The sequence below is a fragment of the Oncorhynchus mykiss genome, chromosome 7 (genome assembly GCF_057628025.1).
Source record: "Oncorhynchus mykiss isolate SJ-2025 chromosome 7, ASM5762802v1, whole genome shotgun sequence".
Taxonomy (NCBI): domain Eukaryota; kingdom Metazoa; phylum Chordata; class Actinopteri; order Salmoniformes; family Salmonidae; genus Oncorhynchus; species Oncorhynchus mykiss.
The window spans coordinates 56651146-56677611 of record NC_143028.1 but is presented as its reverse complement, the minus strand read 5'-3'; the positions used below and the strand labels follow the sequence as shown (position 1 = coordinate 56677611).

At 45.9% G+C, this 26466-nt stretch overlaps 1 protein-coding gene across 10 annotated transcripts in view; it reads right to left on the bottom strand.

Annotated features, from left to right (window-relative positions):
* The window catches only part of LOC110528174 (disco-interacting protein 2 homolog B-A), an 88047-nt gene that overhangs the window by 35713 nt on the left and 25868 nt on the right, over nt 1–26466 (bottom strand). For 2 of the 10 annotated variants that reach the window (XM_090241391.1, XM_090241392.1), the window contains exons 2-6: nt 12754–12825; nt 4171–4347; nt 1294–1419; nt 794–1135; nt 573–713 (exon numbers count right to left, since the gene is read on the bottom strand). In XM_090241391.1, coding sequence (XP_090097517.1) covers nt 573–713; nt 794–1135; nt 1294–1419; nt 4171–4347; nt 12754–12825 — 858 coding nt within the window. Of the gene's footprint in view, nt 1–572; nt 714–793; nt 1136–1230; nt 1420–4170; nt 4351–12753; nt 12826–26466 lie in introns of those variants that run through there. The other 8 variants (XM_021610013.3, XM_021610014.3, XM_021610010.3 and 5 more) reach the window with 4 other exon arrangements.

Here is a 26466-nt window from a genome sequence, read left to right as displayed (position 1 = left end):
CCGGACATCCTTGGAGATCTTTCTGATTGAGAGGGGGTCAAATACTTATTTCCCTCATTAAAATGCAAATCAATTTATAACATTTTTGAAATGCGTTTTTCTGGATTTTTTTGTTATTCTGTCTCTCACTGTTCAAATAAACCTACCATTAAAATTATAGACTGATAATTTCTTTGTCAGTGGGCAAACGTACAAAATCAGCAGGGGATCAAATATTTTTCCCTCACTGTATATATTCTCATAGGGAACGTGTTACCTCTTCTGTTACCTATTGCCAGTCAAAATAACATGTGACAGGGTGGAAAAAGACCAGAAGAAAAGAAAGCAACATGGTTTGGTTAATGATATGGTCCAGTCGGAAAGCAAAAGTTAATCAGGAAAAAATACTTATTACTTCAAAAAAGTTATTTTCAATGGAAATGCAAAATTGTATGAATCGACGAGGACACACACTCACAATCTCACACATACACACACTTCCGTACTCCTACGTGACCCCTCACACACACACACACACACACACACACACACACACACACACACACACACATTAATAGAGATGCTATTCTTACCGTCGGCTGTCTCCATCATGCCGGAGCGACTCTGTCCGCGGCTCATCCCCCGGACCACGGGAGGGTTGTTGGGCCGGTCCACCTGAGAGAAGTCCCTGGCCTGGGGGGCCGCTGTTGTCACATCACTGTTCTCTGAAGGGCCTGGGAGGAAGGCAGGGTGATTTTATCTGGGGTTACAGGTCATGACGTACTAGTGTTGTGATCATGAGGACATATCTTACCGATACGTGCGTGAGCCAGCATGTCAGCTATGACTGGATGCTGTAGTTGTGGCTGGTACTGCGGCTGGTACTGGGGCTGATATTGGGGCTGATACTGGGGCTGGTACTGGGGCTTGTACTGGGGCTGGGATGGTTGAGGCTGGGGCTTGCCCTCTCCATGGGACAGGGTGGAGGAGGCAGAGGAGGAGGTGGACGAGCCTTGGACAGAGTGGTTGATCCAGGAGTCAGGGCTCTGCAGACTCGGGGGCTGCAGCAGAGAGGGAGTGTCCAGAGCCTCCAAATCGGCTCCCACTGACGACTGCCTCAGCAGAGCACTCTCATTCTCTGAACCTGACGACGAGTCTGAGATAGGAGAAAGTGTAAGAGAGATGGAGAGAATTAGAAAGAGAGCGTGTGACCTTAGGATTAAACTCTACAGTACTAACAATAAAGCTTACGTAGGCTGTTCCTGAGGAAATAGAAGCAGTCAGGCTGATTTGAAGGGGTCAGTCCTACGCTACCTGGTGGGGTGCAGTTCATGACGGGCGACTGGACGTAGGTGGAGCGGCGTTTGGTGGGCATGGGCAGTGCCATCTTCTCCTCCTTATGTTTGGCCAACGCAGCTTGTACCGTCTCTGTGTGGATATCTGAGGCAACAAGAGAGAGAGAGAAGGAGAGAGAGAGGGGAAGAAGGCAAGAGGAAGAAATGACCCTTTAAAATTTGGATGCTCGGATAGGGATGGAGAGGAAGAACTTGAACATGAGAACACCCACGGATAAACTTGAGTTTTTTCTTCTGAAATCTAAGTGAAACTACCAATGACGGAGATCTTTCAATAATCGTTATTCCATAGATATTGATGCATAAAGATAATCAGTGTTCTGTCAAAAGCTGAAGTGATGTTTGACTTTTAACCATCAGAGGAGAAGAGACGCCAGTTCGGTCCTGCTGTAACAGGAAACCACTGTTTGTGTGCTGGAGAGAGGGTCTATTACAATCCTCACCCATCCCTTACATTTAGAAAGTATTCACAGCACTCCCCTTGATGTTTTGGAATACTTATCTAATCAAGATATATTCATGTTTTATTTTCCATATATTTTTTTTTATAAATGTTCACATTTTTCTTTCACTTTGTCATTACAGAGTATTTTGTGTACATCATTGAAAAAAATGACAATTAAAATAATTTTTAATCGCACTTTGTAACAACAAAACATGGAAAAAGTTAGGGGTGTGAATACTTTAAGGCACTGTACATTCATACATGCACACACCCACCACACACACAGGTACACAGTCATGTACGCAAGCATGCACCCAACCAACACACACACACACACACACACACACACACACACTTCTTCATGAGAGATACAATCAGAATACATAGCTACATGGAAGAGAATCTACATAAACCGTCATCAAAAACAACACATTAACCAACACTATAGAATGTCACTAGATAACATTTGATTCTTCTAAAAATAGACTGCTATTCTGTTTCCATTCTTCCCATATGCTGCATGTCCAATCATTCATCACCATATATCTGTGGATATAGGTGAGGTTGCCGCACGGCAACCAAGAAATGAATAGCAGAGACAACACACATACACACTAGAAGCACCTCAGCCTAGCAACACACACACACTGGCTGCTACCTTCCACACACCCATGTAAATGCATATAGGCTACATACACGTGCACACAAGACAAGCCCTTCTGGATCTAAACATCAATAATATTGCTGACAGCTAATTCTACATCCTCTTGCCCACACCCTCGCCGTCTTCCTTTCTCTGTACCTCTCATGAGACCCCCCATGAGACTGAGGTGTCAGCAGGTTCATCATAAGGAGGATGAAACCATCCAGACTTGCCTTCTCCCTGACCCCTCCTCTCTATCCCGCCTCTCTATCCCGCCTCTCTATCCCGCCTCTCTATCCCGCCTCTCTATCCCGCCTCTCTATCCCGCCTCGCTATCCCGCCTCGCTATCCCGCCTCGCTATCCCGCCTCGCTATCCCGCCCCGCTATCCCGCCTCTCTATCCCGCTTCGCTATCCCGCCTCGCTATCTCTCCGCTCTATCTGTCCTCTCTATCCCTCCTCTCTATCCCTCCTCTCTATCCCTCCTCTCTATCCCTCCTCTCTATCCCTCCTCTCTTATTCCCTCCTCTCTTATTCCCTCTCAGTCCCGCTCCATTTCTATGTGATATTCCTCTGTTATCCAGTAATAAAACAGTGTTTTTCCTCAATACTCTTCAAACTCCTTCTCCATTATCCCTGCATCCTATTTGTTTCCACCTGACTACCAGCTACCACTCCCTTTCCCTCTTTCCCAATCCTTCTTCGCTTTGCCCCCAAATCCAGTCGGACTTCCAGCAAGATCCCCAGAGATCCCTTCAGATATCAAATGGAACTTGAAGAAAACGTTCATGCAGTTCTCTCTATCTGGTCAGCCGTCCTATAGGATCCAATAGATCACACACAATGGTAGTCCTTCAGCCCCTCTGGCACATCAGACTGGCATTGATTTAGTGTGTGTGTGTGTGTGTCTCACGTGAGAGGCGAGACCAGTCTGATGCAGAGGCTGTCCAGACAGGGAAGGGAGGAGAGGGAAGTGGAAGGAGAGAGAGAAACAGTAGAGCATGAAGCTGCCTAGAGGGAGGATACATTTACACTGTGTGCACCTCTAGTAACAGAAGGAGAGAGAGAGAAAAACAGAGAGAGAGAGATAGAGAGACAGAGGGAGAGAGAGAAAGAGAGAGACAGAGAGAGAGAGCAAGAGAGAGAGAAAGAGCAAGAGAGAGAGAGAGAGAGAGCACAAGAGAGAAATCAGTTATTTTGTGTCTTTTCATCCATCTAAAGATCCATTCTAACAATCCTTCCCTGCAATCTTTAGAATCTACAATATAATTCTATGGTTCTGAGTTCATCCATCCTGTTTAGTATTCCCCCTGCTCTCTCCACAGCCCAGCACATTGCCAAGCCGTGACATCCCTCCACACTCACAATGTGAGGGATCTGGACTCCTGGGCTCCCCTGTAGAGGGGCTGCTGAACACTGTAAGAAGTATAGGGACTTTTCTTTCTCCACAACCCAACAGGACACACACACACACACATGACCTCAGACAGTATTCACACTCTAACACACACGCTCTAAGCAGTGCTGCCTTTTTCTTGGTATTTGAGACAATTATGGGATTACAAGATTCTGCTTCAAAACTATATTACTGGTTATATTGATCGAAATTAAAGAAAATACTGAGAGAATAGATAAAACCTAAAATGAATGAAAAACTCAACATTATTGACTATGACTGGATTTCCTTAGGTGACTTTAAGTGTCGATTTAAAAACGTAAACTTATGTAAGGATAGAAGTTGTTGCTCACCTGATCGGTAGCGGTCATCCCTGGTCCCTCCGCTGCGGTGCGGTCGTCGGGAGCGGCGATCACGGTAGCGAGAAGAGGAGCTGGGGGGAGGAGCCTGTGTGTGAGCGCTGACATGGGTGGAGCCAGAGGCGTTGCTAGGACCAGGAGCATGTGCGTCATAGGCAGGGGGGGGAGGTTCTACTGGGGAGCACAACAAAAATTAAGTAGATGATTAGGAGATCACAAGACAGTAAACAAAGTACATAGTATATAGAAGGTAATGTACCACAGAGTACATGTATAGAGACGTCCTTTCCATAGATGCAGACAGAAAGGGCTCAGATCTCTCCATGCTTTCAGTTCTTCCCTTGACCTGACTAGGGCTGTGGCTGTCGTGAAAATTTGTCAGCTGGTGATTGTCAAGCAAATAACTGTCGGTCTCACGGTAATTGACCGTTAATTAACATAAACACATTTAGCATCTCTGGGCTTCGACACACAGCCTACAAACCACTGATGCTGACCTTTGGAACATTTCCATTTTGAAAAGTCTAATAAATCCATGTTCTATAACCTACACCATCACAATACATCCATTATTTACTTTAGACTGTAGTCTATTTCAGAAGAAAATAATAGCATACTCTGAGTTGACTTAGGTTAGGCCCTGATGTGGCTATGCCATATGGCTGTGGGCTACACTAGTTAATTTAGCAGACAAGATTTGCTTAGAATTCCGTGGCATTATTTTATAGTATGAAGAATACAATTGAACATATCTGAATGAAACAGAAAGGATATTTTCTACAAAACTATTTGAGGGAGTGCGTACATGCAGCTATTCTGTGTTGAGCGGTTAACAAAGAAGGTCCTCCTGTATGTTTAATTTAGAGTTATTTATGCAACTTTAGTTGTGATTAGGGTCGGAAACTTTCCGGTAAATTTCCTGTATTTTTCCGGAAAATTTCCATGGGAAGTTAAGCCCGGGAATTTGGGGAATTTTGCTTAAATTCTTTTAAAAAAAGTTTGCTTATGACAGTGAAACTTTTTTGTGGGATACACATAAGGCAATTCTAGCTCTTGTGGCATATTTTGGTTCAACTATCCCCAATTCAATGCATGCACAGTGCATTCTTCCATCACATGTGCAGTGCACTCTTCCATCACATGTTCAGCTGATTCTCAAGATCTTGCACACTAATGAGATGCTATTGAGCCCACACTACTACACTGTCTGAGCCAAGGACTACATGCTTTCTGGTAAGTTTTGATTACAATACTGGGTGGGGTGAATATATTTTATATGACATACATGATTTTTTGTTAACTAGTAAATAGTAGCCTACAGCAAAGTGTGTTTTTATCCTTTCTAACTTAACAATTTCTGCTAGTTAGATTTTGTACCATGTGGGTTTTAGCTTGCTTGAGCCTGCTAACTGAGGAGTGTTAATTCACCTGTTTCCATACATGTTTCATTTTAAAACAATTATCTCACAAAGGAGTTGTTTAATCTAACTGCTTAACTATTTATCTGTACATGGAATTGTATTTTTTATTTTATTAATTATTTTCCTAATCTTTACAGGAAAATGCCATGGGCAGTATCTGATGTGTGGAGACATTTCACTGCAGCTAATGTAGAAGGAAAAGCTGTGTACATTTGCAAATAGTGTGCCAAATCATATGTGAAGAATGCAACAAAGATGCAGAATCATCTGGCCAAGTACATAAAGTTCCCTCAGCGCTCACAACCTCTGAGAAAAGTCCCTCTACTTCTATTCGAGGTGAAAATGATGAATCAGACACCTTATCGATAGCAACAGCTCATGGTCCTTCTGGAATCAGAAGTTTGTTTGACTCAATGGAGGAAAGTAGTCAGGGAAATGCTGATGAATGTCTTGCTTGAACTGTGTATGCAACTGGTTCACCTCTGATGCTCACAGGCAATGTGTATTGAAAGAGATTTCTGAATGTTCTTCGCTCAGCATACACCCCTCCAACCAGACATGCTGTATCTACTCATTTGCTGGATGTAGAATTCAACAGAGTTCAAGGGAAAGTCAAGTAAATCATAGAGAAAGCAGGCTGTATTGCAATCTATGATGGGTTCGTGGGCAAGGAATAATTAACTACATCATCTCCACCCCACAACCAGTATTCCAGAAGAGCCCAGACACAAGGGACAACAGACACACCGGTCTCTACATTGCAGATGAGCTGAAGGCAGTCATCAATGACCTTGGACCACAGAAGATATTTGCACTGGTGAAAAACAATGCTGCGAACATGAAGGTTGCTTGGTCTAAAGTGGAGGAGTCCTACCCTCACATCACACCCATTGGCTGTGCTGCTCATGCATTGAATCATGGTACTGAAAACAATGGATACACTCTACAAGAGAGCCAAGGAAATGGTTAGGTATATGAAGGGTCATCAAGTTATAGCAGCAATCTACCTCACCAAGCAAAGTGAGAAGAATAAAAGCACCACATTGAAGCTGCCAGCAACACCCGTTGGGAGGGTGTTGTCATCATGTTTGACAGTGGGAGGGGAAGGAGTCTGGAGGGGAAAGAGTCTCTCCAAGAAATCACAGTCTACCGATATGGACAGCCCCATCAAGAGGATCCTCCTGGAATGTATTTTGGGAGAGAGTGGTAAGCAGCCCGAAACTCCTGAAACCTATAGCAGTAGCCATTGCATGGATTGAGGAAGACAATGCCATCCTGTCTGATGTTCAGACTCTGCTTGCAGATGTAAGAGAAGAAATCTGTACTGCCCTGCGCACTCCACTGTTGATTTAAAAAAAATACATTCAAAGCGTGAAGACTTCAGCCTGAAGCCCATACAAGCCGCAGCGTACATATTGGTACCAAAGTATGCTGGCAAGAGCATCCTGTCTGGTGCAGAGATGAAAAACGCCTATGGTCCCATCACTACCTTGTCTCGCCACATTGGAAAGGTTCTTGGCAGTCTGGCGAAGTACACTTCCAAGCAAGGGCTTTGGGATGGAGATGCAATATGGCAGTCGTGCCAACATATCTCATCAGCCACCTGGTGGAAGGGACTTTGTGGATCTGAGGCGCTTTCCCCTGTTGCCTCCATTATCCTCCAAATCCCAACAACATCAGCCGCCTCAGAGCACAACTGGTCCTTGTTTGGGAACACACACACACACTAAAGCACGCAACAGGCTGACCAATAAAATTGTTGAAAAATGTGTGGCCATCCGGGCTAATTTGAGGCTTTTTGAGCCTGACAATGAGCCATCCTCAACAAGGATGGAAAGTGACAATGAAGATGAGGCCTCAGAGTCTGATGTTCAAGAGGTGAAAATTGAGGAGGTCCAGGGAGAGTACATGGAAGCCTGAGAGGAAGACAACTAAAGCTTTGGTTTCAAGACTATCATTTTACAGATGTATGTTGAAAAGGTTTTTGGGAGATGTGATGGATCACATCGTCATTTCGTCATTTCCAGTCACAACTTGCAGACTTGTTGCTGTGCGTTTTGTTGCCAACCTTACTTTGCTACCTGACAACTTTACGTTTTTATCTTTTTAATTACCGTTTATATTTTTAGTTTTTCCTTCACTCAACTTTTTTTTCATTCAACTTTTTCACTCCGGACGCTTTATCTGGACGTGGTTCGTCAGGACCTCCACCAGCCGAAGCTAAGTAGTAACATTAACATGATGGTTTCTGATTGCAGTCGCTGTACTCATAATATACAGGAGAACGATCGCCTTATGGCGAGGATAGCTGTGCTGCAAGCCCAGCTTCAGACGCAATCATTAGGCAACAGTCATTTTAGTGTAGGAAAGGATGAAACAGCGTTTGTGCCACCAGTAAGTACAGATAGTAGTATAAATCCCCTCGCACAGTTCCCGCAGCCTGACAACTTTCTCATGGCTTCTGGAGGGAAATGCTGTAGGAATGCTCAACCGGTGTCGCTCATTCAGCCGACAGAAACTTTCAACCGGTTTTCCCTATTAAGCAGCGAGTCGGAGTCTGAGGCCGAGCCTTTTCTTGTCTCTACTCCTCCCGTTACGGGGTCTGAGACGCCGAAGCCTCCAACCATTAGCTCTGACAAATTGAAAACCCTAGTCATTGGCGACTCCATTACCCACAGTATTAGACTTAAAAAGAATCATCCAGCGATCATACACTGTTTACCAGGGGGCAGGGCTACTGATGTTAAGGCTAATCTGAAGATGGTGCTGGCTAAAGCTAAAACTGGCGAGTGTAGAGAGTATAGAGATATTGTTACCCACGTCGGCACCAATGATGTTAGGATGAAACAGTCAGAAGTCACCAAGTGCAACATAGCTTCAGAGTGTAAATCAGCTAGAAAGATGTGTTGGCATCGAATATTTCTCTGGCCCCCTCCCAGTTAGGGGGAGTGATGAGCTCAACAGCAGAGTCTCACAACTCAATCGCTGGTTGAAAACTGTTTTCTGCCCCTCCAAAAATACAGAATTTGTAGATAATTGGCCCTCTTTCTGGGACTCACCCACAAACAGGAACAAGCCTGGCCTGCTGAGGAGTGACGGACTCCATCCTAGCTGGAGGGGTGCTCTCACCTTATCTACCAACATAGACAGGGCTCTAACTCCTCAATGAAATTGGGTGCAGGCCAGGCAGCAGGCTGTTAGCCAGCCTGCCAGCTGACTGTGCTAGTGGAGTCTGCCACTAGCACAGTCAGTGTTGTCAGCTCAGCTATCCCCATTGAGACTGTGTCTGCGCCTCGACCTAGGTTGGGCAAAACTAAACATGGCGGTGTTCGCCTTAGCAATCTCACTAGGATAAAGACCTCCTCCATTCCTGCCATTATTGAAAGAGATTGTGATACCTCACATGTCAAAATAGGGCTACTTAATGTTAGATCCCTCACTTCAAAGGCAGTCATAGTCAATGAACTAATCACTGATCATAATCTTGATGTGATTGGCCTGACTGAAACATGGCTTAAGCCTGAGGAATTTACTGTGTTAAATGAGGCCTCACCTCCTGGTTACACTAGTGACCATATCCCCCGTGCATCCCGCAAAGGCGGAGGTGTTGCTAACATTTACGATAGCAAATTTCAATTTACAAAAAAAAAGAAATGACATTTTCGTATTTTGAGCTTCCAGTCATAAAATCTATGCAGCCTACTCAATCACTTTTTATAGCTACTGTTTACTGGCTTCCTGGGCCATATACAGTGTTCCTCACTGAGTTCCCTGAATTCCTATCGCACCTTGTAGTCATAGCAGATAATATTCAAATTTTTTGTGATTTTAATATTCACATGGAAAAGTCCACAGACCCAATCCGAAAGGCTTTCAGAGCCATCATCAATTCAGTGGGTTTTGTCCAACATGTCTCTGCACCTACTCACTGTCACAGTCATACTCTGGACCTAGTTTTGTCCCATTGAATAAATGTTGTGGATCTTAATGTTTTTCCTCATAATCCTGGACTATCGGACCACCATTTTATTACCTTTGCAATCGCAACAAATAATCTGCTCAGACCCCAACCAAGGAGCATCAAAAGTCGTGCTATAACTTCTCAGACAACACAAAGATTCCTTGATGCCCTTCCAGACTCCCTCTGCCTACCCAAGGACGTCAGAGGACAAAAAATCAAAAAAAATAAATAAATAATAACCCTAACCACCTAACTGAGGAACTCAATTTAACCTTGCGCAATACCCTAGATGCAGTTGCACCCCTAAAAACTAAAAACATTTGTCATAAGAAACTAGCTCCCTGGTATACAGAAAATACCCGAGCTCTGAAGCAAGCTTCCAGAAAATTGGAATGGAAATGGCGCCACACCAAACTGCAAGTCTTCCGACTAGCTTGGAAAGACAGTACCGTGCAGTATCGAAGAGCCCTCACTGCTGCTCGATCATCCAATTTTTCCAACTTAATTGAGGTACATAAGAATAATCCTACATTTATTTTTGATACTGTCGCAAAGCTAACTAAAAAGCAGCATTCCCCAAGTGAGGATGGCTTTCACTTCAGCAGTAATACATTAATGAACTTCTTTGAGGAAATGATCATGATCATTAGAATGCAAATTACGGACTCCTCTTTAAATCTGCGTATTCCTCCAAAGCTCAGTTGTCCTGAGTCTGCACAACTCTGCCAGGACCTAGGATCAAGAGAGACACTCAAGTGTTTTAGTACGATATCTCTTGACACAATGATGAAAATAATCATGGTCTCTAAACCTTCAAGCTGCATACTGGACCCTATTCCAAATAAACTACTGAAAGAGCTGCATCCTGTGCTTGGCCCTCCTATGTTGAACATAATAAACGGCTCTCTATCCACCGGATGTGTACCAAACTCACTAAAAGTGGCAGTAATAAAGGCTCTCTTGAAAAAGCCTAACCTTGACCCAGAAAATATTAAAAACCTAATCGGCCTATATCGAATCTTCCATTCCTTTCAAACTTTTTTAACAAATCAAAAACTGAAAAATTGGGCGTGCAAAATTATTCAGCCCCCTTAAGTTAATACTTTGTAGCGCCACCTTTTGCTGCGATTACAGCTGTAAGTCGCTTGGGGTATGTCTCTATCAGTTTTGCACATCGAGAGACTGAAATGTTTTCCCATTCCTCCTTGCAAAACAGCTCGAGCTCAATTTAAGTATGCTCTCTCTAATTCTCTCTTTCTTTCTCTCGGAGGACCTGAGCCCTAGGACCAGTCCACCTGGCCGTGCTGCTGCTCCAGTTTCAACTGTTCTGCCTGCGGCTATAGAACCCTGACCTGTTCACCGGATGTGCTACCTGTCCCAGACTTGCTGTTTTCAACTCTCTAGAGACAGCAGGAGCGGTAGAGATACTCTTAATGATCGGCCATGAAAAGCCAACTGACATTTACTCCTGAGGTGCTGACTTTCTGCACCCTCGACAACCACTGTGATTATTATTATTTGATCATGCTGGTCATTTATGAACATTTGAACATCTTGGCCATGTTCTGTTATAATCTCCACCCGGCACAGCCAGAAGAGGACTGGCCACCCCTCATAGCCTGATTCCTCTCTAGGTTTCTTCCTAGGCTTTGGCCTTTCTAGGGAGTTTTTCCTAGCCACCGTGCTTCTACATCCGCATTGCTTGCTGTTTGGGGTTTTAGGCTGGGTTTCTGTACAGCACTTTGAGATATCAGCTGATGTATGAAGGGCTTTATACATTTGATTTGATTTTGATTTAATTGGGGATCATTCAATATTCCCTTTCTTTTGTTGTTCCATGAAATCATCCCATGTGAAGAGTCAACTTATTGAATTAAAGTTCAATTCGTAACTAAATTGTTTTGTTTTTATTTCTATTGGAAGGATTTAATCATTTGCAATTATGTCTACTTATGATAATGTAAAAAGTTTATGTTTCTGTCTCCATATGACATGGTAAACATATCCAATGCAAAATACATCTACATTTAAATGGTATTAATGTTAATTCCCATATATTCCCGTTAATTCCCATATGTTCCAGTTAATTCCCACGGAAAATGTCCACCTCTGAATTATCCCCAAAATATGCAACCCTAGTGATACAAACGTTGGGCTATATGTTTTGATTTTGAATACATTCTAAGTCTGCATGATGCGACTCTAATGATGATTTGAAAAAAGTTGCATGAAAGGCATGAGCTCTGCTTTGTTTTTTTGCACAAGCTGCACACACTTCATCAGTCTCTCATTCACAGTTTGAACAGGAACTTCAAATCAAATCAAATGTTATTGGTCACATACACGTATTTAGCAATGTTATTGGTCACATACACATATTTAGCAATGTTATTGCGGGTCAGATGTTATGTGACTAAGTCAGTTAGTGATGCTATGTTATGCTATTGCACACTCTCAAAAATAAATCATCCTATAATCTGATACAATCTTACAAAATGTCATTAGGTTCTATATGTGATTTTACAACATACAGTATTTTCATAAAATGTATAAAGATCTTTACAAAAGGGTTCCATCTAACCATAACAGATTATTATTAGATATTTATTTTCCTTTATTTAACTAGGCATGTCAGTTAAGAACAAATTCTTATTTACAATGACGGCCTACCCCGGCCGAAGCTTGGCCAATTGTGTGCCGCCCTATGGGTCTCCCAATCACAGCCGGATGTGATACAGCCTGGATTCGAACCAGGGACTGTAGTGACACCTCTTTCACTGACCGCTGAGCCACTCAGGAGCCCTATGTCATCAAGACATTGTAAACATGGGAGCAGCTTTAGTCATTTCCGAGAATAGCTGATATTTGCATACAATCATTAGTGGGCTAAAGAGGGAAGTGGTGCCTGGCTGTCAGGAGAGGATAATGGTGTTTCTCTGAACTGGAGGAAAGTCTGCAAAAACTGTAGTGACTGGGGGTACCACTAAGAGGGAGCAGTGAGCACCAAACAGCTATGATTATGAACATCATGATGATTTTTTAAAATGAACTAAAACCAAACAAAAAGAGTAGTTGGATATGGTAGGTATGTTCTCATAGGCCGAAGGGGCACATGGATCAAATTCTAAAAGTAGGAAAAGAGAAAAGAGGGGAGATGTTGTATCCAGGATAAGAGGATAGGTCAATGTTTCTTACCTGGTGTTTGCATGAAGAAGGGAAGCAGAAGTTTAGTCTTTTTCTTCTCATATCCCTTCTGAGTGATATCACCTGAGAAAGAAGAGAGTAATGTTTACTATTGTGTTCAAACAATCACAACATGCAACACACACACACACAATACTAGTTCCACAGACAGTACACATACAGTGCCTTGCGAAAGTATTCGGCCCCCTTGAACTTTGCGACCTTTTGCCACATTTCAGGCTTCAAACATAAAGATATAAAACTGTATTTTTTTGTGAAGAATCAACAACAAGTGGGACACAATCATGAAGTGGAACAACATTTATTGGATATTTCTAACTTTTTCAACAAATCAAAAACTGAAAAATTGGGCGTGCAAAATTATTCAGCCCCTTTACTTTCAGTGCAGCAAACTCTCTCCAGAAGTTCAGTGAGGATCTCTGAATGATCCAATGTTGACCTAAATGACTAATGATGATAAATACAATCCACCTGTGTGTAATCAAGTCTCCGTATAAATGCACCTGCACTGTGATAGTCTCAGAGGTCCGTTAAAAGCGCAGAGAGCATCATGAAGAACAAGGAACACACCAGGCAGGTCCGAGATACTGTTGTGAAGAAGTTTAAAGACAGATTTGGATACAAAAAGATTTCCCAAGCTTTAAACATCCCAAGGAGCACTGTGCAAGCGATAATATTGAAATGGAAGGAGTATCAGACCACTGCAAATCTACCAAGACCTGGCCGTCCCTCTAAACTTTCAGCTCATACAAGGAGAAGACTGATCAGAGATGCAGCCAAGAGGCCCATGATCACTCTGGATGAACTGCAGAGATCTACAGCTGAGGTGGCAACAATGCAAAACGTTATGTTTGGCGTAAAAGCAACACAGCTGAACACATCATCCCCACTGTCAAACATGGTGGTGGCAGCATCATAGTTTGGGCCTGCTTTTCTTCAGCAGGGTCAGGGAAGATGGTTAAAATTGATGGGAAGATGGATGGAGCCAAATACAGGACCATTCTGGAAGAAAACCTGATGGAGTCTGCAAAAGACCTGAGACTGGGACGGAGATTTGTCTTCCAACAAGACAATTATCCAAAACATAAAGCAAAATCTACAATGGAATGGTTTAAAAATAAACATATCCAGGTGTTAGAATGGCCAAGTCAAAGTCCAGACCTGAATCCAATCGAGAATCTGTGGAAAGAACTGAAAACTGCTGTTCACAAATGCTCTCCATCCAACCTCACTGAGCTCGAACTGTTTTGCAAGGAGGAATGGGAAAAAATATCAGTCTCTCGATGTGCAAAACTGATAGAGACATACCCCAAGCGACTTACAGCTGTAATCGCAGCAAAAGGTGGCGCTACAAAGTATTAACTTAAGGGGGCTGAATAATTTTGCACGCCCAATTTTTCAGTTTTTTATTTGTTAAAAAAGTTTGAAATATCCAATAAATCTCGTTCCACTTCATGATTGTGTCCCACTTGTTGTTGATTCTTCACAAAAAAATACAGTTTTATATCTTTATGTTTGAAGCCTGAAATGTGGCAAAAGGTCGCAAAGTTCAAGGGGGCCGAATACTTTCGCAAGGCACTGTACATACAGTTCCTTCAGAAAGAATTCACACTCCTTGACTTATTCCACATTTTGTGGTGTTACAAAGTGTAATTAAAATGAATGGCATTGGAAAACCTCCCTGGTATTTGTTGTTGAATTTGTGCTTCAAATTCACTACTCGACTGAGGCACCTTACAGATAATTGTATGTGTGAGGTAGAGATGAGGTAGTTGTTCACAAATCATGTTAAACACCTATTTTTAAAATTATATTTCACCTTTATTTAACCAGGTAGGCTAGTTGAGAACAAGTTCTCAATTGCAACTGCGACCTGGCCAAGATAAAGCAAAGCAGTTCGACACATACAACAACACAGAGTTACACATGGAATAAACAAACATACAGTCAATAATACAGTAGAAAATGTCTATATACAGCATGTGCAAATGAGGTAGGATAAGGTAGGTTAAGGCAATAAATAGGCCATGGTGGCACAGTAATTACAAAATAGCAATTAAACACTGGAATGGTAGGATGTGCAGAAGATGAATGTGCAAGTTGAGATACTGGGGTGCAAAGGAGCAAGATACATAAATAAATAAATACAGTATGGGGATGAGGTAGATTGGATGGGCTATTTACAGATGAGCTATGTACAGGTGCAGTGATCCGTGAGCTGCTCTGACAGCTGGTGCTTAAATCAAGTGAGGGAGGTAAGAGTCTCCAGCTTCAGAGATTTTTGCAGTTCGTTCCAGTCATTTGCAGCAGAGAACTGGAAGAATTGGCTTTGGGGGTGACCAGTGAGATATACCTGCTGGAACGCGTGCTATGGGTGGGTGCTGCTATGGTGACCAGTGAGCTGAGATAAGGCGGGGCTTTACCTAGCAGAGATTTGTAGATGACCTGGGGCCAGTGGGTTTGGCGACGAGTATGAAGCGAGGGCCAGCCAACAAGATCATACAGGTCGCAGTGGTGGGTAGTGTATGGGACTTTTGTGACAAAACAGATGGCACTGCATCCAATTTGTTGAGTAGAGTGTTGGAGGCTATTTTGTAAATGACATCGCCGAAGTCGAGGATCGGTAGGGTATGTTTGGCAGCATGAGTGTAGGATGCTTTGCTGCGAAATAGGAAGCCGATTCTAGATTTAATTTTGGATTGGAGATGTTTTGTCATGTATTGTCATGTTGTGTCTTTCTGTCCTTTCCTTTCACCCTGTCTCCCTCTGCTGGTCGTATTAGGTTACCTTTTCTCCCCCGCTTTCCCCCAGCTGTTCCTTGTCTCCTCTTGACTACCTCGTCACCCCTTCTCCCACCTGTTCCCCTTTTCCCTCTGATTAGTCCCCTATATCTCTCTCTGTTTTTGTTCCTGTCCTTGTCGGATTCTTGTTTGTTGTGTTTCATGCCTGAGCCAGACTATCGTCATGTTTGCTGTAACCTTGTCCTGTCCTGTCGGAATCTGCCGGTCTATCTGAGCCTACCTATGTTTGGTTATTAAAGAAGCTCTGTTTAAGTTAGTTCGCTTTTGGGTCCTCATTCACTCACCGTAACAGAAGAATCCGACCAAGAATGGACCCAGCGACTTCGGATCCTCTCCACTCAGCCGTCGAGATCCAGGGAGCGATGCTAGGCAGACACGAGCAGGAATTGTCTGCTGCTCGACATGCCGTTGAGACCCTGGCCACCCAAGTCTCCAACCTCACAGAACAGGTTCACCATCTCCGCCTCGATCCACCGGCCACTTCCAGGGCTTTCGAATCTCCAGAGCCCAGAATCAATAACCCGCCGTGTTACTCTGGGGAGCCCACTGAATGCCGCTCGTTCCTCACCCAGTGTGATATTGTGTTTTCTCTCCAGCCCAACACTTACTCCAGGAGCACTGCTCGTGTCGCCTACGTCATATCTCTCCTTATTGGACGGGCTCGTGAGTGGGGCACGGCAATCTGGGAGGCAAGGGCTGAGTGTACTAACCAGTATCAGGACTTTAAGGAGGAGATGATACGGGTTTTTGATCGATCTGTTTTTGGGGAGGAGGCTTCCAGGGCCCTGTCTTCCCTATGTCAAGGTAATCGATCCATAACAGACTACTCTATTGAGTTTCGCACTCTTGCTGCCTCCAGTGGCTGGAACGAGCCGGCTTTGCTCGCTCGTTTTCTGGAGGGTCTCCGCGCAGAGGTAAAGGATGAGATTCTCTCCCGGGAGGTCCCTTCCAGCGTGGATTCCCTGATTGAACTCGCTATTCACATTGAGCGACGGGTTGATCTTCGTCACCGAGCTCGTGGAAAGGAGCTCGCGTTCTCCGTTGCCCCCCTCTCCGCATCACTACCATCTTCCTCTGCCGGCTCGGGAGCTGAGCCTATGCAGCTGGGAGGTATCCGCATCTCGACTAAGGAGAGGGAACGGAGAATCACCAACCGCCTCTGTCTCTATTGCGGTTCTGCTGGTCATTTTGTCACTTCATGTCCAGTAAAAGCCAGAGCTCATCAGTAAGCGGAGGGCTACTGGTGAGCGCTACTACTCCTGTCTCTCCTTCAAGATCCTGCACTACCTTGTCGGTCCATCTACGCTGGACCGGTTCGTCAGCTTCCTGCAGTGCCTTAATAGACTCTGGGGCGGAGGGCTGTTTTATGGACGAGACCTGGGCTCGGGAACATGACATTCCTCTCAGACAGTTAAGGGAGTCCACGGCCTTGTTCGCCCTGGATGGTAGTTCCCTCCCCAGGATTCAGCGTGAGACGCTACCTTTAACCCTCACTGTTTCTGGTAATCATAGCGAAACCATTTCTTTTTTGATTTTTCGTTCACCTTTTACACCTGTTGTTTTGGGCCATCCCTGGCTAGTTTGTCATAATCCTTCCATTAATTGGTCTAGTAATTCTATCCTCTCCTGGAACGTCTCTTGTCATGTGAAATGTTTAATGTCTGCTATCCCTCCTGTTTCCTCTGTCTCTTCTTCACAGGAGGAGCCTGGTGATTTGACAGGGGTGCCGGAGGAATATCACGATCTGCGCACGGTGTTCAGTCGGTCCAGGGCCACCTCTCTTCCTCCACACCGGTCGTATGATTGTAGTATTGATCTCCTTCCGGGAACCACTCCCCCCCGGGGTAGACTATACTCTCTGTCGGCTCCCGAACGTAAGGCTCTCGAGGATTATTTGTCTGTAGCTCTTGACGCCGGTACCATAGTCCCCTCCTCCTCTCCCGCCGGAGCGGGGTTTTTTTTTGTCAAGAAGAAGGACGGGTCTCTGCGCCCCTGCATAGATTATCGAGGGCTGAATGACATAACAGTTAAGAATCGTTATCCGCTTCCTCTTATGTCTTCAGCCTTCGAGATCCTGCAGGGAGCCAGGTTTTTCACTAAGTTGGACCTTCGTAACGCTTACCATCTCGTGCGCATCAGGGAGGGGGACGAGTGGAAGACGGCGTTTAACACTCCGTTAGGGCACTTTGAATACCGGGTTCTTCCTTTCGGCCTCGCTAACGCTCCAGCTGTCTTTCAGGCATTAGTCAATGATGTCCTGAGAGACATGCTGAACATCTTTGTTTTCGTTTACCTTGACGATATCCTGATTTTTTCACCGTCACTCCAGATTCATCTTCAGCACGTTCGACGTGTCCTCCAGCGCCTTTTAGAGAATTGTCTTTTTGTGAAGGCTGAGAAGTGCACTTTTCATGCCTCCTCCGTCACATTTCTCGGTTCTGTTATTTCCGCTGAAGGCATTAAGATGGATCCCGCTAAGGTCCAAGCTGTCATTGATTGGCCCGCCCCTAAGTCACGCGTCGAGCTGCAGCGCTTTCTCGGCTTCGCGAACTTCTATCGTCGTTTCATCCGTAATTTCGGTCAGGTGGCAGCTCCTCTCACAGCCCTTACTTCTGTCAAGACGTGCTTTAAGTGGTCCGTTTCCGCCCAGGGAGCTTTTGATCTCCTCAAGAATCGTTTTACATCCGCTCCTATCCTTGTTACACCTGACGTCTCTAGACAGTTCGTTGTCGAGGTTGACGCGTCAGAGGTGGGCGTGGGAGCCATTCTTTCTCAGCGCTCCCTCTCTGACGACAAGGTCCACCCATGCGCGTATTTTTCTCATCGCCTGTCGCCGTCGGAACGTAACTATGATGTGGGAAACCGAACTGCTCGCCATCCGGTTAGCCCTAGGCGAATGGCGACAGTGGTTGGAGGGGGCGACCGTTCCTTTTGTCGTTTGGACTGACCATAGGAACCTTGAGTACATCCGTTCTGCCAAACGACTTAATGCGCGTCAGGCGCGTTGGGCGCTGTTTTTCGCTCGTTTCGAGTTCGTGATTTCTTATCGTCCGGGCTCTAAGAACACCAAGCCTGATGCTTTATCTCGTCTCTTCAGTTCTTCAGTAGCCTCCACTGACCCCGAGGGGATTCTCCCTGAGGGGCGTGTTGTCGGGTTGACTGTCTGGGGAATTGAGAGGCAGGTAAAGCAAGCGCTCACTCACACTCCGTCGCCGCGCGCTTGTCCTAGGAACCTTCTTTTCGTTCCCGTTCCTACTCGTCTGGCCGTTCTTCAGTGGGCTCACTCTGCCAAGTTAGCCGGCCACCCTGGCGTTCGGGGTACGCTTGCTTCCATTCGCCAGCGTTTTTGGTGGCCCACCCGGGAGCATGACACGCGTCGTTTCGTGGCTGCTTGTTCGGTCTGCGCGCAGACTAAGTCCGGTAACTCCCCTCCTGCCGGCCGTCTCAGGCCGCTTCCCATTCCCTCTCGACCGTGGTCTCACATCGCCTTAGATTTTGTCACCGGACTGCCTTCGTCAGCGGGGAAGACTGTTATTCTTACGGTTGTCGATAGGTTCTCTAAGGCGGCTCATTTCATTCCCCTTGCTAAGCTTCCTTCTGCTAAAGAGACGGCACAAATCATCATCGAGAATGTTTTCAGAATTCATGGCCTTCCGTCAGACGTCGTTTCGGACAGAGGTCCGCAATTCACGTCTCAATTTTGGAGGGAGTTTTGCCGTTTGATTGGGGCTTCCGTCAGTCTCTCTTCCGGCTTTCACCCCCAGTCTAACGGTCAAGCAGAACGGGCCAATCAGACTATTGGTCGCATCTTACGCAGTCTTTCTTTTCGCAACCCTGCGTCTTGGTCAGAACAGCTCCCCTGGGCAGAATACGCCCACAACTCGCTTCCTTCGTCTGCGACCGGGCTATCTCCTTTTCAGAGTAGCCTCGGGTACCAGCCTCCGCTGTTCTCATCTCAGTTCGCCGAGTCCAGCGTCCCCTCCGCTCAGGCTTTTGTCCAACGTTGCGAGCGCACCTGGAAGAGGGTCAGGTCTGCACTTGGCCGTTATAGGACGCAGACTGTGAGGGCTGCTAATAAGCGTAGAACTAAGAGTCCTAGATATTGTCGCGGTCAGAGAGTTTGGCTCTCCACTCAGAACCTTCCCCTTAAGACGGCTTCTCGCAAGTTGACCCCGCGGTTCATTGGTCCGTTCCGTATTTCTCGGGTCATTAATCCTGCCGCAGTTCGACTTCTTCTTCCGCGATACCTTCGTCGCGTCCACCCGGTCTTCCATGTCTCCTGTATTAAGCCCGTTCTTCGCGCCCCCGCTCGTCTCCCCCCCCCCCCCCCATCCTTGTCGAGGGCGCACCCATCTACAGGGTCCGCAGGATTTTGGACATGCGTCCTCGGGGCCGTGGTCACCAGTACCTCGTTGATTGGGAGGGGTACGGTCCTGAGGAGAGGAGTTGGGTTCCCTCTCGGGACGTGCTGGACCGTGCGCTGATCGAGGATTTCCTCCGTTGCCGCCAGGTTTCCTCCTCGAGTGCGCCAGGAGGCGCTCGGTGAGTGGGGGGGTACTGTCATGTATTGTCATGTTGTGTCTTTCTGTCCTTTCCTTTCACCCTGTCTCCCTCTGCTGGTCGTATTAGGTTACCTTTTCTCCCCCGCTTTCCCCCAGCTGTTCCTTGTCTCCTCTTGACTACCTCGTCACCCCTTCTCCCACCTGTTCCCCTTTTCCCTCTGATTAGTCCCCTATATCTCTCTCTGTTTTTGTTCCTGTCCTTGTCGGATTCTTGTTTGTTGTGTTTCATGCCTGAGCCAGACTATCGTCATGTTTGCTGTAACCTTGTCCTGTCCTGTCGGAATCTGCCAGTCTATCTGAGCCTACCTATGTTTGGTTATTAAAGAAGCTCTGTTTAAGTTAGTTCGCTTTTGGGTCCTCATTCACTCACCGTAACATGTTTAATGTGAATCTGGAAGGAGAGTTTACAGTCTAAACAGACACCTAGGTATTTGTAGTTGTCCACATATTCTAAGTCAGACCCGTCCAGAGTAGTGATGCTGGACGAGCGGGCAGGTGCGAGCAGCAATCGGTTGAAGAGCATGCATTTAGTTTTGCTTGCATTTAAGAGCAGTTGGAGGACACGGAAGGAGAGTTGTATGGCATTGAAGCTCATCTGGAGGTTAGTTAACACAGTGTCCAACGAAGGGCCAGAAGTATACAGAATGGTGTCGTCTGCGTAGAGGTGAATCAGAGAATCACCAGCAGAAAGAACATCATTGATGTTTACAGAGAAGAGAGTCGGCCTGAGAATTGAACCCTGTGGCACCCCCATAGACTGCCGGAGGTCCGGACAACAGGCCCTCCGATTTGACACACTGTAGGGGTCCAGATTACTGCACACAGTGAGTCCATACAACGTATTATCTGACTTGTTAAGCACATTTTTACTCCTGAACTTATTTAGGCTTGCCATAACAAAGGGGTTGAAGACATTTCAGATGTTCATTTTTTATTAATATTCAAAACATAATTCCACTTTGACATTATGGGTTATTGTGTGGCGATCAGTGACACAAAATACAAACTTAATCCATTTTAAATTCAGGCTGTAACACAATAAAATGTGGAAAAATTCAAGGGGTCTGAATACTTTCTGAAGACACTGTAGGTTACTATGTGCACCAAACCTACAGTGGACAAATAGACTCATTTGAACAAAAATTACACAATTGTAACCACTTCTTTCCAAACAACAGTGTGTTCTTCATTTAAAATGGCTACACTGGAGAAACTGTGTGTCGGCTATGTGTTCATACTGTAGCACGCGCACGCGCACGCACACACACACACACACACACACACACACACGAATGTCCAACTTTGATGACGAAATACTAGAATATTTCAACCAATCACTTTTAGGATTAGTGGTTTTCTTTTCCTGTCTGAATTCTTCACATCTCAAAATCTGTTTGGGAAAAATATCTACAATATTTATACTTTAAGGCACTTTGTTGGCAGTTCTTTACCCACTTTTTTCCCCGACTCTCATTATCTGTGGATTACATGAAAATAATTCCAATTCAGATTTTATTATGTAAGAACATTTGTTAACCATATTTTCAAATAGCACCTGACAAATCGGGCAAACCCATAAACCCTGGAAGTAATGGTAAAGGCAAACCCATAAACCCTGGAAGTAATGGTAAAGGCAAACCCATAAACCCTGGAAGTAATGGTAAAGGCAAACCCATAAACCCTGGAAGTAATGGTAAAGGCAAACCCATAAACCCTGGAAGTAATGGTAAAGGCAAACCCATAAACCCTGGAAGTAATGGTAAAGGCAAACCCATAAACCCTGGAAGTAATGGTAAAGGCAAACCCATAAACCCTGGAAGTAATGGTAAAGGCAAACCCATAAACTCTGGAAGTAATGGTAAAGGCAAACCCATAAACCCTGGAAGTAATGGTAAAGGCAAATGGGGTAAGACACCTAATTGAACTGCCTGTAGTTGGATTCCCAATTCCCACATCAGACTTTAGCAACCCTGGTAATGACCCTCTATGCTCAACAAGGTGTGGTGTATTACCCATCTGTTCAAACACAGGCCTTTTATAAGTCACTTCCATTTGAGAGAGAGGGGGGACAGAGATTAAGCAAATGAAATGAGGAATGAAAAGGGGGAAAGGGAAGAACAACAGAGATGACCAGAAAACAGTGAAAAGATTAAAGTAGCTAGCTACTAGTGCTTAGCGGCAGTGGTCTGACAGAGAGAAGGACGGATGGAAAGACATGAGCTGGATGATGAGTGTTGGTGTCACTCCAGTGACAGGATGAGAGGAGGAAGTGGAGGGAGAGAGAGGACTAAATATGGAGACCCATGGATGCAAGTGTAGGATGGTATGAATCAGAGATATACACAGAGAGTGAGGGGGAGGACAGAAGAGGAGAAGAGAGGAGAGATAAGGGAGAGGAAGAAAATGGAGGAGGAGAAAGAGTGAATGGGACTTAGGGGAGGAAAGGATGGGTACACAGAGGTGGACGAATGTAGAGGTGGGGTGATGGCAGGTTATAGTGAACATGTCTATTGTGTGTCAGTCAGCACTCTACTTTCTCGTTCTATCTTTTTCTCACTCTCTCCCTCTCTTCACTCTTGCCTGACTGAGTTCTCTGCCTGAGAATCTGGCCTTGAAGCAGAGCAGCCTCTCTGCCAACCGCCTCCGTAGGCACTGCTGCCACACACACACACACACGCACGCACACACACACTCTCCCACGCATACACAATCCATCTGGAGTGCATTCACCTCGTTATCCCCCCTGTTGAACACAGATGATAAATATGCCCCTCCTCAAGCCCTCTGTTCTACCTGCTCCCCCACCTCCCTCCCTCCCCCTGTGAACAGCTGTTGAACGAACCCCTGACTGCCCTGCAGAGTCTGAGATAACATTTCAATAATGTTTCAATAAAGGCTGAGGGTTTCCGTTATTTTACGGTTAGCTGAGATTACAATTCAATAACACTTCGATAAGGGCTGAGGGTTGAGAGTGTCTGACGGTTCACCTAATCTGAACGGGTGATGTCTTTATCTGAGGCCAGAAATTAGATTCCTTCTGGGTAGTATCATCTCGAAGAGCTCTCAGCGGGCAGTGGACCTAAACCCAGATTACAGATTAGAAACCTGGCTGAGGAAAAGGCAGGAAATGCCAAGGTGAGTTTTAGATGTTCCAGTGGTCTCCTACTATAGGGATTCTAAAGGGCTTCTCCCTGAAAAGACACAGTCCATAATATACACATAGGGATTCAGTATACAAATACGTACTCTAGCCTACACAAGGACACAGTTCAATAGGTCTATTTTATTTAGATGCACATTGAAGCAGAGTAAATTACCCCAAATGTAGGTGTAACCGATGTGAACTGGCTAGCCGATGTAACCGATGTGAACTGGCTAGCCGATGTAACCGATGTGAACTGGCTAGCCGATGTAACCGATGTGAACTGGCTAGCCGATGTAACCGATGTGAACTGGCTAGCCGATGTAACCGATGTGAACTGGCTAGCCGATGTAACCGATGTGAACTGGCTAGCCGATGTAACCGATGTGAACTGGCTAGCCGATGTAACCGATGTGAAATGGCTAGCCGATGTAACCGATGTGAACTGGCTAGCCGATGTAACCGATGTGAACTGGCTAGCCGATGTAACCGATGTGAACTGGCTAGCCGATGTAACCGATGTGAACTGGCTAGCCGATGTAACCGATGTGAACTGGCTAGCCGATGTAACCGATGTGAACTGGCTAGCCGATGTAACCGATGTGAAATGGCTAGCCGATGTAACCGATGTGAACTGGCTAGCCGATGTAACCGATGTGAACTGGCTAGCCGATGTAACCGATGTGAACTGGCTAGCCGATGTAACCGATGTGAACTGGCTAGCCGATGTAACCGATGTGAAATGGCTAGCCGATGTAACCGATGTGAAATGGCTAGCCGATGTAACCGATGTGAACTGGTTAGCCGATGTAACCGATGTGAAATGGCTAGCCGATGTAACCGATGTGAAATGGCTAGCCGATGTAACCGATGTGAACTGGCTAGCCGATGTAACCGATGTGAACTGGCTAGCCGATGTAACCGATGTGAAATGGCTAGCCGATGTAACCGATGTGAACTGGCTAGCCGATGTAACCGATGTGAACTGGCTAGCCGATGTAACCGATGTGAACTGGCTAGCCGATGTAACCGATGTGAACTGGCTAGCCGATGTAACCGATGTGAACTGGCTAGCCGATGTAACCGATGTGAAATGGCTAGCCGATGTAACCGATGTGAAATGGCTAGCCGATGTAACCGATGTGAAATGGCTAGCCGATGTAACCGATGTGAACTGGCTAGCCGATGTAACCGATGTGAAATGGCTAGCCGATGTAACCGATGTGAAATGGCTAGCCGATGTAACCGATGTGAACTGGCTAGCCGATGTAACCGATGTGAACTGGCTAGCCGATGTAACCGATGTGAACTGGCTAGCCGATGTAACCGATGTGAAATGGCTAGCCGATGTAACCGATGTGAACTGGCTAGCCGATGTAACCGATGTGAACTGGCTAGCCGATGTAACCGATGTGAACTGGCTAGCCGATGTAACCGATGTGAACTGGCTAGCCGATGTAACCGATGTGAACTGGCTAGCCGATGTAACCGATGTGAAATGGCTAGCCGATGTAACCGATGTGAACTGGCTAGCCGATGTAACCGATGTGAACTGGCTAGCCGATGTAACCGATGTGAACTGGCTAGCCGATGTAACCGATGTGAACTGGCTAGCCGATGTAACCGATGTGAACTGGCTAGCCGATGTAACCGATGTGAAATGGCTAGCCGATGTAACCGATGTGAACTGGCTAGCCGATGTAACCGATGTGAAATGGCTAGCCGATGTAACCGATGTGAACTGGCTAGCCGATGTAACCGATGTGAAATGGCTAGCCGATGTAACCGATGTGAAATGGCTAGCCGATGTAACCGATGTGAAAGGGCTAGCCGATGTAACCGATGTGAACTGGCTAGCCGATGTAACCGATGTGAACTGGCTAGCCGATGTAACCGATGTGAACTGGCTAGCCGATGTAACCGATGTGAACTGGCTAGCCGATGTAACCGATGTGAACTGGCTAGCCGATGTAACCGATGTGAACTGGCTAGCCGATGTAACCGATGTGAACTGGCTAGCCGATGTAACCGATGTGAACTGGCTAGCCGATGTAACCGATGTGAACTGGCTAGCCGATGTAACCGATGTGAAATGGCTAGCCGATGTAACCGATGTGAAATGGCTAGCCGATGTGAAAGGGCTAGCCGATGTAACCGATGTGAAATGGCTAGCCGATGTAACCGATGTGAACTGGCTAGCCGATGTAACCGATGTGAAAGGGCTAGCCGATGTAACCGATGTGAAATGGCTAGCCGATGTAACCGATGTGAAATGGCTAGCCGATGTAACCGATGTGAAAGGGCTAGCCGATGTAACCGATGTGAAATGGCTAGCCGATGTAACCGATGTGAACTGGCTAGCCGATGTAACCGATGTGAAATGGATAGCCGATGTAACCGATGTGAACTGGCTAGCCGATGTAACCGATGTGAACTGGCTAGCCGATGTAACCGATGTGAAATGGCTAGCCGATGTAACCGATGTGAACTGGCTAGCCGATGTAACCGATGTGAACTGGCTAGCCGATGTAACCGATGTGAACTGGCTAGCCGATGTAACCGATGTGAACTGGCTAGCCGATGTAACCGATGTGAACTGGCTAGCCGATGTAACCGATGTGAAAGGGCTAGCCGATGTAACCGATGTGAAATGGCTAGCCGATGTAACCGATGTGAACTGGCTAGCCGATGTAACCGATGTGAAATGGCTAGCCGATGTAACCGATGTGAAATGGCTAGCCGATGTAACCGATGTGAACTGGCTAGCCGATGTAACCGATGTGAACTGGCTAGCCGATGTAACCGATGTGAACTGGCTAGCCGATGTAACCGATGTGAACTGGCTAGCCGATGTAACCGATGTGAACTGGCTAGCCGATGTAACCGATGTGAACTGGCTAGCCGATGTAACCGATGTGAACTGGCTAGCCGATGTAACCGATGTGAACTGGCTAGCCGATGTAACCGATGTGAACTGGCTAGCCGATGTAACCGATGTGAACTGGCTAGCCGATGTAACCGATGTGAAATGGCTAGCCGATGTAACCGATGTGAACTGGCTAGCCGATGTAACCGATGTGAAATGGCTAGCCGATGTAACCGATGTGAAATGGCTAGCCGATGTAACCGATGTGAAAGGGCTAGCCGATGTAACCGATGTGAACTGGCTAGCCGATGTAACCGATGTGAAATGGCTAGC